Below are 12500 nucleotides of genomic sequence, written 5' to 3'. Positions count from 1 at the left end.
TAACAACAGCAAAAGCACAATGCCCCACACCCCCCACCTCTCTGGAGGTCACCACTTGGCCCCTCCCCATCTCAAGGGCCATGTTTGCAATCAAGAGATCACAAGTTCACACCCCAGTTTGTCTGGTACCCCACACACTCAGGACATAGGGGTACCACCCTCCACTTCCACTCATGTTCTCACATATTAGAGAATGTATGTTATCAGCTCCCCCAAACGGGGTTCCAATTATGACCATCCCATCTTTTATACATTCTGACATAGCATACCTTGGACTATATAACCTAATGTGTCCTTCCTTATAGTTTAAACCCAGATCAATCCTAATTCAGTAGCCCTAGCCATCCCTCCCCATAACCATTTCAGCCCTTATTCAGGCATAGCATATCTAGGACTACATTATCCAATGTATCCGTTTTTGTTGTTGTTGTTTAATCCCAGGTCTGTCCTGATTCAGTTGACTTATGCTCAAAAGCTTTCCAGCAGTCATCATCATTGTTCGACCGTGGTCGAGACACTGGAATTTACCATGCTACACCAGACCTCACGGTCCATCATGGCATTACGGAGGTCCTGTTGCTGGATGCCTGTATCCCTGGAGATTACATCAGGGTAGGAGAGTGTGCGCCCTCTGGTATCACGAGCAGATGGCTTCCAGAGGAGAAGAGTAGAAATTACCTCTTTTTCAGCTCTACAACAATGTCCAGCAAACTGGACTCTCCTACCTTTCACAAGAGATGACACAGGTGGTAGTTTTCCATATATTTGCATTTTGGTTGGATGGCGCTTCCACGAGAGATTTTGAGCTCTCATAAGGGGGCGAGTGTAGGTTCCATCCAACCACCTCTCAAGCTTCTTTGATAACGTCCAGGTTTCTGAGCCATATAGTAGAATTGGTTTGACTGGTATCGCGAGCAGATGGCTTCCAGAGGAGAAGAGTAGAAATTACCTCTTTTTCAGCTCTACAACAATGTCCAGCAAACTGGACTCTCCTACCTTTCACAAGAGATGACACAGGTGGTAGTTTCCCATATATTTGCATTTTGGTTGGATGACGCATCCACGAGAGATTTTGAGCTCTCATAAGGGGGCGAGTGTAGGTTCCATCCAACCGCCTCTCAAGCTTCTTTGATAACGTCCAGGTTTCTGAGCCATATAGTAGAATTGGTTTGACTGGTATCGCGAGCAGATGGCTTCCAGAGGAGAAGAGTAGAAATTACCTCTTTTTCAGCTCTACAACAATGTCCAGCAAACTGGACTCTCCTACCTTTCACAAGAGATGACACAGGTGGTAGTTGCCCATATATTGCATTTTGGTTGGATGACGCATCCACGAGAGATTTTGAGCTCTCATAAGGGGGCGAGTAGGTTCCATCCAACCCCTCTCAAGCTTCTTTGATAACGTCCAGGTTTCTGAGCCATATAGTAGAATTGGTTTGACTGGTATCGCGAGCAGATGGCTTCCAGAGGAGAAGAGTAGAAATTACCTCTTTTTCAGCTCTACAACAATGTCCAGCAAACTGGACTCTCCTACCTTTCACAAGAGATGACACAGGTGGTAGTTTCCCATAATTTGCATTTTGGTTGGATGACGCATCCACGAGAGATTTTGAGCTCTCATAAGGAGGCGAGTGTAGGTTCCATCCAACCGCCTCTCAAGCTTCTTTGATAAAGTCCAGGTTTCTGAGCCATATTGTAGAATTGGTTGACTGGTATCGTGAGTAGATGGCTTCCAGGGGAGAAGAGTAGAAAAAATACCTCTTTTTCAGCTCTACAACAATGTCAGCAAACTGGACTCTCCTACCTTTCACAAGAGATGGCACAGTTGGTAGTTTCCCATATATTTGCATTTTGGTTGGATGGCGCTTCCACGAGAGATTTTGAGCTCTCATAAGGAGGCGAGTGTAGGTTCCATCCAAACGCCTCTCAAGCTTCTTTGATAACGTCCAGGTTTCTGAGCCATATTGTAGAATTGGTTTGAATGGTATCGTGAGCAGATGGCTTCCAGAGGAGAAGAGTAGAAATTACCTCTTTTTCAGCTCTACAACAATGTCCAGCAAACTGGACTCTCCTACCTTTCACAAGAGATGACACAGGTGGTAGTTTTCCATATATTTGCATTTTGGTTGGATGGCGCTTCCACGAGAGATTTTGAGCTCTCATAAGGAGGCGAGTGCAGGTTCCATTCAACCGCCTCTCAAGCTTCTTTGATAACGTCCAGGTTTCTGAGCCATATAGTAGAATTGGTTTGAATGGTATCGTGAGCAGATGGCTTCCAGAGGAGAAGAGTAGAAATTACCTCTTTTTCAGCTCTACAACAATGTCCAGCAAACTGGACTCTCTACCTTTCACAAGAGATGACACAGGTGTAGTTCCCATATATTTGCATTTTGGTTGGATGGCGCTTCCACGAGAGATTTTGAGCTCTCATAAGGAGGCGAGTGCAGGTTCCATTCAACCGCCTCTCAAGCTCTTTGATAACGTCCAGGTTCTGAGCCATAGTAGAATTGGTTTGACTGGTATCGCGAGCAGATGGCTTCCAGAGGAGAAGAGTAGAAATTACCTCTTTTTCAGCTCTACAACAATGTCCAGCCAACTGGACTCTCCTACCTTTCACAAGAGATGACCACAGGTGGTAGTTTCCCATATATTTGCATTTTGGTTGGATGGCGCTTCCACGAGAGATTTTGAGCTCTCATAAGGAGGCGAGTGTAGGTTCCATCCAACCGCCTCTCAAGCTTCTTTGATAACGTCCAGGTTTCTGAGCCATATTGTAGAATTGGTTCTACTGTGGCTTTGAAGATTTTAAGTTTGAAGTCTCTACTTAGATTTGATGACCAGATCTTATGCATGTCATGACAGGCTGACCAGGCCACACCCTTTCTAGTTAGGAATGGCAGTGACCATGCCATTTTTTCCTCAAGCATAGTGTATCTCGGACAACATTATCTAATGTGCCCTTTCTTGTTGTTTTATAACCCCAGGTCAAACTTGATTCAGCAGACCAATGATCAAAGATGTTCCAGCTGTGACCATCCTGTAGAGCTATGATCAAAACTGTTCCAGATTTCATCATGCCATCTTTTATTCAGGCATAGTGTATCTAGGACTACATTATCTAATGTGCCCTTTCTTGTTGTTTTATAACCCCAGGTCAAACTTGATTCAGCAGACCAATGATCAAAGATGTTCCAGCTGTGACCATCCTGTAGAGCTATGATCAAAACTGTTCCAGATTTCATCATGCCATCTTTTATTCAGGCATAGTGTATCTAGGACTACATTATCTAATGCATCCTTCCTAGTTGTCTTTGGCCTTGTTGTTTAGCCCCAGGTCAGTCCTGATCCAGCAGACCTATGATCAAAAATGTTCCAGCTGTGACCATCCTGTCTTTTATTCAGGCACAGTGTATCTAGGACTACATTATCTAATGTGTCCTTCCTTGTTATTGTTGTTTAGCCCCAGGTCAGTCCTGATCCAGTAGGCCTATGAACAAAGACGTTCCAGACATGACCACCCCATCTTGCGGCAAAGAGGAAAACACTTACCTTTCGACCGAACTTTGTCATTTCTGCAGTTTCAGTTTTACACTCCTCCTGGGGCCTCTGTCGAATCTGTTATAGTTACCATGACAACGATGGTGGCAACGGGCAAATATTAAAAGGGAGATGATGTAATGAGCTAAGCACTAGCGAGGGGGTGGGTTGCACTGCGATGCACGAGGGTAGAAGGACGGGGCTAGGGGGGGTGAGCTAGTCTGCGTGTGTCGTGATGTCACTTTGTCACGTTGTCGTGTTGGCGTGCGACCGAGTAGGGGACTAGAGTGCTAGCTAACACCAGTTTTATATTTGCTGGGGGTAATGTGATGCTATTTCACAAAGGGATTTATAATAACAACAACAATAATATAATAATAATAATAATAATTTCTACAGAAAGTTTGTTAGAAACAGAATGCCTTGTGGAGCTCCAACAGAAAGTTTGTATTTTAGGGACAGCAGCAAGGGTTATCAGGGAGGGGTTCCAAGCACTTGAAAGGCTGCCGAAAACAAGTGAGCACCTAGGGTTACAGGCAGTAACCCGCTACCAACAAAAACCCAACCAGGAATAAGACCAAACCAGAGCTTTGTTTCAATAATAATAATAATAAAAATAATAGTGAGCTTATTGTGTATTTACAATGCTCAGGATACACTTTTGACTAATCAAAATGTTAGTTTGTTGGGGTAATGGGTCTTCTCAAATCTTAAGAACTTTTCTCAGGGTCCTTACAGCCCCTTCATCTCCCTGGTTAGGTCCAGATATTACTCAATTTAAAAAAAAATTCTTCTTTTTTTTTTTTTTTTTGGTACTCAATTTTTTTAGGTATCTTTGATGGGAATAATAAACAAAGCTTAATGTATAGAGTGCTAGGGTACGTACTCTACGATTTGTCAGAAAAGGGCAAAAGAGGGGACAGAAAGCAGGCACATAAGTCAAGTAAAGAAAGACAGGGGCGGCGGTGTTAAGGAATTTAGGGAATCATTGGATTTCTGAAGGATACGGTGTGCAGACAAGTAAAAGCTGATGTAGGGAGTTTAGTCCATGCTTTGACAATTCTGAATATAAAGAAATATTTCTAGGGATCACAGGTAATCCATTTTTAAGAAATATTTTATAAGCAAATCCATGAGTGGTAGAGATTTTAAAGCTCAAAAGGTGATGAAGAAAGGTGTACAGAGGTGAATACAGAGAGAGGTTTGTGTGCCATGGGTCCTTAGTATCTTAATGTTATATTGTTGAAGGGTTTGTGGCCTTGTGATAAGAATGTGCCACTGGTAAAGTGGGTGTGGCTATCTGACAGTGTGTTCTTGTGATGTGGGCGTGGTCAGGTGCCACTGTGTTCTTGTGATGTCATTTTGTCAATGATAAGGTGGGCGGGTTCAGGTGGCATTATTCATGTTCTTGTGATGTCTCTATGTCATCAATGAAGTGGGCGTGGTCAGGTGAACTGTTTGTGGTCTTGATGTCACTGTGCTATCAATGAAATGGGCGGGGTCAGGTGGCACTGTGTTCTTGTGATGTCACTGTGCTATCAATGAAGTGGGCGTGGTCAGGTGGCACTGTGTTCTTGTGATGTCACTGTGCTATCAACGAAGTGGGCGTGGTCAGGTGGCACTGTGTTCTTGTGATGTCACTGTGCTATAAATCAAGTGGGCGTGGTCAGGTGGCACTGTGTTTATGTGATGTCACTGTGTTATCAACGAAGTGGGCGTGGTCAGGTGGCACTGTTTTTGTGTTCTTGGGATGTCAGTGTACCACAGATGAAACCACCCCCTAGGGGGCGTGATTTCAAGTTATTTAACAGAGATATTAAAATAACTGTGTGCCCCAGCTTGGCCACAGCATACAGATTGAAACAATGATGTATAAAAAAAATCTTGCATTAAACTGAAGGATTATTTAATATTTTTTCTAGAATACTGATAAACTTCGAAGTCACTATCACCATTTTCTTGCAAAAGTATAATAAATATGTAAACAAAGATATGATACACACACACACACACATGTACACATGTGTATCCTGGTATCTGTCTGTCTGTTTGTCTGTTTATGTTATGTTTGTGTGTGTGTGTGAGTATGTGTGTGTGTGTGTGTGTGTGTGTGTGTAGGAGTGTGTATTGATTTTAATTTTTATGTCAAGTTGTAATAAACAGAATTTCAGGCCAGCGAAATTTTGCAGTCACCATCAATAATAGTTTATATAGAAAGTGATATATATATATATATATATATATATATATATATATAGGTGTATGTGTGTGTGAGTGTGTATGTGTGTATATATATATATATATATATATATATATATATACATACACTATGTGTATGTACCTAGCTGTTTATATAATTTATAAATATATATATATATGTGTATTTATGTATGTATTTACATGTACATGCATATATGTGTGTGTGTGTGTTTATATATGTATTAATGCTTGAAGTGGGGTATATATGAGAGAGAGTTATTTAACAACAGGATGTGGAATCAACACACATCTATAAGTTGTTAGGGGCACGCTGGCAGCACAATATTCTCTCGTGTGGTTGTTCCCATGTTGTTTTGTGACTTATGAGTATAATTAAGAGATGATGGTCATAGAGATATTTAACTAATGAATATAGAATGAACACACATATCTATGCACACATATCTATACACACGTATATATGTATGTGTCTTTATGTATATGCATGCAGGCATGTGTGCACGTATGTATACATGTATGTATGTGTGTATGTATGCATTTATGTATGTATATATGTATGTATGTATGTATGTATGTGTGTATGTACATATGTATGTATATATGTGTGTGTATGTATATATTTATGTATGTATATATGTATATATGTATGTGTGTATGTGTATGTATGTACGTATGTATGTATGAATGTGTATATGTGTGTGTATCTATGTACATATACATATATATATATATGTTTATATATGTATGTATGTATTATGTATAAGTATGTAATTGTTGCTTGTATATTAAGGAAGAAGTGTATATACAGAAGGCATATAAACGGCAGTATTATATAATAATAATAATAATAATAATAATAATAATTGTGTACAGTGCTTGGGTGCACTACAACTCATCTAAAGTGTATGTATAATCAGGTGTAGTTTTCGGCGGATTTCGGGAAGCATGAGGGCCTTAAAGGATGCAGTGTCATGGCAGTCAACAACTGACGCAGGCAGTTTATTCCATGCTTCAGCAACTCTGATTTATAGATTTAACACACAGTTCTTTATACAGGTAAGTAAATATACATAAGTATATATACATGAGCTTATATACATAAATGTGTGTGTTAAAGCAGCTGTTGTTGTTTGTTCTTTGAAGGGGTGATGTATATTGAGAAAATTATATACACAGTGCTATTTATTTGGAATAAACACACATGTCACACAGACAGGTGCCTCCTAATATATATACATATATATATCCATAAAAGGTTTAGCGTTATTGCATAGCATCACATCCCAAAACCTGTTGGCACAAGACCTCTTAAGAATATGTGTATATATATATATTTATGTACGAGTGTATATACAGTGTATATATACAGTAAATATACAGAGTGTTACTTAACAAGAGAATGTAGAATTAAAAGACACATATGTATACACACAGTTTGGTGCATCCTGATGTCACAGTGCAGCACTGTCACGTAGCATCCCTGCAGTGCTGCACCTGTGCAGTGGCTGGGTGCAGAATTAAGAGGTGGTGGCCACGGAGCTCTTTAAAAAACCGAATGTAGAATTCATATGCATCACAGTGTTGTTAGGTATATCCTCGCATCACAATTTCCGAACGGCAGTAATCCTTTCAGTGCTTTAAGCTTCATGATGTAAGCCAGGCATAATTCTACCCATCCATATATATACATATATATACATACATATATATATATTGGTAATTAGCAAGGGATTTCTCCAAATGTTTACTGGTTTGCTCACAGGTGTTCAAAATAGGTTAATCAACAGTTGATATATAAATCCAATGATAATTCTGTGATATATATATATATATATTTATATAATAATAATGATAATAATAATATTAATAATCCTTATTATTATGTGTGTGTGTATTTGAATGGTTTGGTAAGCATTAACACATGACACTCTCGGCCCTTTAGTCACTCTGTTACTTCTACTAAATATTAATAAAAATATATATCCTCACATTTCGACTCCTGTTTTTTCCTTTTTGCATTGCCAAACCTCATATACATACATACAAATATATATATGTATATATATATAGATAGATATATATATAATTTAATTGCATCAAGGACCTATAATCCTTTGAGGGATGCTAACATCCTTGTTCTCCGGTTTATACCAGTGTTCAGTGAAAACTAAATACATTAGTTTTAGTTTTGCAGTAATATATGTGTGTGTGTGTATATATATATCTAAATATTTAAGATATTTATGAATGAGATGGATTTGAATATCTTTAAATAAAATGATGTCTGCACGTCAATTTCTCCATTTCCTTTTTCATCTCATTCACATATGTAAGTATATAAGTATGTATGTATGTATGTATGCATAAATGTATGTATGTATGTATGTATGTATGTATGTATGTATGTATGTATGTATTTGAGTACTATTTTCTCCACCTTGTTTTGTACACATGTGCACACCTGTGTGTTTGTATATATATATGTGTGTGTGTGTGTGTATTTTTCAAATATTAATTATAATAAAGGGTAAAAATAATTAATGATTTTTACCAGGTGGTCACCACAGAAATAAAAACCTCACAGGTAAATTTTACAAGCATTTTGAAAATTATATACATAATTATAAAATATTTACATGTATGCACATATATATATATATATATATCTGTGTGTATGTATGTATATATATATATTAAAGTGATGGTTGTCGTATATGCTTTGAGGGAGAGCTTTACATCGTGCAATTATTCGGGCAATGTTGATTCGACGGAGAGAGTGAGGTGATGCACTTCACAAACATTTTGATCACCATAAACAAATCACCTTTGCAGGTCGCTCGGCGGAGAAGTTGCAGAAACCTCGTCTGACGTCTACAACAGGACAGCATCCACCGTGCGTATAAAGGTGTGTGTGTGTGTGTCTGTGGGTGTGTTTGGGTGTATGTGTGGGTATTTGTGTGTCTGTGGGTGTTTGTATTCAGAGAAAGAGTTATTTAAAACAAAGAACTGCTTCCACAAAAGAAGCCAGGTCTTCCATACTGACTGACACGGAAACCAAATCCGGACAAGGTTTTGATGAAGTCGTCAAACAGGCAGCTGGGATTGACCACTGGATGGAGGGATTAACTGGTGGTGGTGGTGGTGGGGGTGGTGAGGATGGGAATTGACAGGGGTGGGGGGTGTAGTGGTGATGGCTTTTTTGTGATGCGGTTGGTGGTGGTAGTGGTGGTGTGACTACTGCGGTTTCGGCGGTGATGATGGTTGTAGTGGTGGTGGTGGTGGTGGTAGTTGTAGTTGTAGTGGTGGTAGTAGCTGGTAGCAGTGGTGTTGGCGATGATGGTGGTAGTGGTGGTGGAGGTAGTTGTAGTGGTGTAGTAGCTGGTAGCAGTGGTGTTGGCGATGGTGGTAGTGGTGGTGGTGGTGGTGGTGGTTGTGGTTTAGGTGGTTGTTGTAGTGGTGGTGTTGATGATGATGGTGATGTTGGTGGTGATGTTGGTGGTGGTGTTGGTGGTGGTGGTGGTTGTGTTACAGTGGATGTTAGTGTAGTGTTGAAGTATCAATGGTTTTACCAGTAATGATACAGGGACTCAACACCACCACCGCCACTACCATTACTACCACCACTATCACCACCACCACCACACCACTACTACCACCACTATCACCACTACCACCACAACCACCACACCACCACCACCACAACCACCACCACCACTACCACCAATGCCATAAACCATTGCTACTGCCACCACAACAACCAATCCCGCCACCACCACCACTACCACAACCACCAAAAACCCCATTATCATCGCATTATGTAACCCAGGGAGGAAGAAAGGGTCCACTTGACGTAGACCCAGATCCGACATCAAGACCTGTCATTCAAGTAAAAGATGACAGCAATATGGTGGACAAGAATAATTAACGATTATTAGAATATGTAATTAGAAGACAATTACTTCCTCTAAGAGTATTAGAAGGACAATTAGGAAGTGAAAACTCCCTCTAAAAACAACAATGAAAATTAATAAACCAACGAGACTAATTAAATTAACGAAGGTTTTGAAACCTCAATGGAATGGGTTGCAGGGTTTATCAGGCGCCGACAAACCATGGGACTGTGCTACGGGTGGTTTCTATAGCTGGACGCCCTTCTTCTCACTCATTCTCACCCGTTTCAAAGCAGCTTATTATTCCTCCATTGCCAGGAATAGTTTTCACAGAAGACTGGAAATGAACAGCACTGCTTAGATGTCCAGTGGAACTCGTTTACAGCCATCACACAATGCCGAGACAAAGAGACATGCATTCCCAATACACGGAGTGTATACATATACATACATGCCTCATCATTGAACATCCCTTTATGACCATTTAACAAGCTTTTCCCATTTTCTACCTATGATAACTGGCACCCGGCAGTCGCCAGGACCCCTGGACTGGTGGTACGTAAAAAGCGCTATCCGAATCGTGGCCGATGCCAGCATCGCCTCGACTGGCTTCCGTGCTGGTGGCACGTAAAAAGCACCATCCGAATCGTGGTTGAAGCCAGTGCCGCCTCGACTGGTTTCCGTGCTGGTGGCACGTAAAATGCACCAATCCGACTGTGCCCGTTGCCAGCCTCACCTGGCACCTGTGCAGGTGGCACGTAAAAAGTACCCACTACACTCACGGAGTGGTTGGCGTTAGGAAGGGCATCCAGCTGTAGAAACACTGCCAAATCAGACTGGAGCCTGGTGCAGCCTCCTGGCTTCCCAGACCCCGGTCGAACCGTCCAACCCATGCTAGCATGGAAGACGGACGTTAAACGATGATGATGATGAAATCCATTCGTAAAGCTTTTGGTCAACCGGTGACAATAGCAGAAGGTGCTGTGTAATGAAATTGAACTCAGAACCACATCGCTGCCAAACGAGCTTCTTAACCACCTGACCAAACCAATATCCATTTTAATTTCAACATAAAAAATTTATTGTGCCGTAGGATATACATATCAACGGATAGAATTGAGAATTTATTTATTACTTTTACGTTTTACATTCTTCCTCCTCCCCACCTTCTGGAATACCCCCTCTGGCAGAGTTATTTCGTGCAGTTTGCTACCCTCTTCCCACCCTGGACCCACCCTTCAAAAACAATTAATCTGTAAAATATGGCTACGTGTCCAACAGATTTATGTTTTTTGCTGGTGAGTGTGTGAGTGTGTGTGTGTGTGTATGCGTGCATGTGTGTGTGTGTATGTATATATATATATATATATACATACACACACACATATATATATACATATATTATACATATATATAATATATATATATACATATATATATATATATATATACATATATACATGTGTATGTATATATGTATATATAAATAAATGTATGTATGTACGTGTGTATGTATGTACATGTGTATGTATGTATGCATGTGTGCATATATGTATGTGTGTGTGTATTTGTGTGTATGTATGTATGTATGCATGTATGTATGCATATATGGATGTATGTGTGTGTATGTATATAAGTATTTATGTAAGTAAATAATATATAGAACATATAGAACTGTCAGACAAATATCCATATATATATATATATATATATATACTCTGAAATTTTTGACTAACGCCAGTATCTACTATAATAATACTCTGGTGTATTTCTCCGTCAAAACATATGAATGAGAAAGGAAGGGGTGATGGATGAATATGGAAGGAAGGGGTGATGGCAAACTTGGTAGTGGGATGCTGGAAGTTCTACAGTGGAAAAAAAATCAAACAGCGTTTCAACTCTGTGTGAGTATATGTGTGTGTACAAGTCGGCAAATGTTTGTATATGTGAAGCAGTGTTCTTTCTGTATCAAATGATGATTGATGTCACATCTCAAAAGACCAACCACTGGATAACATTGACAAGTGTATCAATTTGATTTACCATCCATAGTCAATCTGTTTTCTTAAAAATAATTAATCAAGGGATGTTAGCTGTGGACAGATTTTTTTCACAAAAAATTTGGTAATAAAGGCGTAGGAGTTGCTGTGTGGTAAGTAGCTTGCTTACGAACCACATGGTTCCGGGTTCAGTCCCACTGCATGGCACCTTGGGCAAGTGTCTTCTACTATAGCCTCGGGCCGACCAAAGCCTTGTGAGTGGATTTGGTAGATGGAAACTGAAAGAAGCCCGTCGTATATATATATACATATATGTATGTGTATGTGTATATGTTTGTGTGTTTGTGTTTGTCCCCCAACATCGCTTAACAACCGATGGTGGTGTGTTTACGTCCCTGTAACTTAGCGGTTCGGCAAAATAGACCGATAGAATAAGTACTGGGCTTACAAAGAATAAGTCCTGGGGGTCGATTTGCTAGATTAAAGGCGGTGCTCCAGCATGGCCACAGTCAAATGACTGAAATAAGTAAATGAGTAAAATGATTATTAAAACTTGGTTTTATACCTTATTTATATATAAAATATTACAATTACCTGTCATTATTGACAGCACATGGCCAGCTAGTAACTCTATAATACAGATTGCTGTGTGTGACATTTACCTGAGAATGCACCTGAAGAATGTAAAAAGGTAAAACAAAGCTATGTAGACCTATAAGCCCACCTACAACCAAAATCGACCGATGACCAGTCAGTCGGAACCAATTGTGGTCATAAGTCGACAACAACTTGGCTCAGTGGTTAGAGCGTCGAACTTACGATCGTGAGGTTGTGAGCTCGAATCCCGGACCGG

The 12500-nt window shown here is 40.1% G+C and overlaps 1 protein-coding gene across 2 annotated transcripts in view; it reads right to left on the bottom strand.

Annotated features, from left to right (window-relative positions):
* Positions 1 to 7221, bottom strand: part of LOC115226750 — a 25687-nt gene extending 18466 nt beyond the window's left edge. Inside the window, exon 1 of one of the 2 annotated variants that reach the window (XM_036515482.1) lies at positions 7190 to 7221. In XM_036515482.1, the coding sequence (XP_036371375.1) occupies positions 7190 to 7201 (12 nt within the window). In that variant the 5' untranslated portion in view covers positions 7202 to 7221. Of the gene's footprint in view, positions 1 to 3549; positions 3764 to 7189 lie in introns of those variants that run through there. The other variant, XM_029797770.2, reaches the window with a different exon arrangement.
* Positions 7222 to 12500: the final 5279 nt, after the last annotated feature.

This window comes from Octopus sinensis, linkage group LG30, assembly GCF_006345805.1.
Source record: "Octopus sinensis linkage group LG30, ASM634580v1, whole genome shotgun sequence".
NCBI classification, from domain to species: Eukaryota; Metazoa; Mollusca; class Cephalopoda; order Octopoda; family Octopodidae; genus Octopus; species Octopus sinensis.
This window is presented reverse-complemented; position numbering and strand designations above follow the sequence as displayed.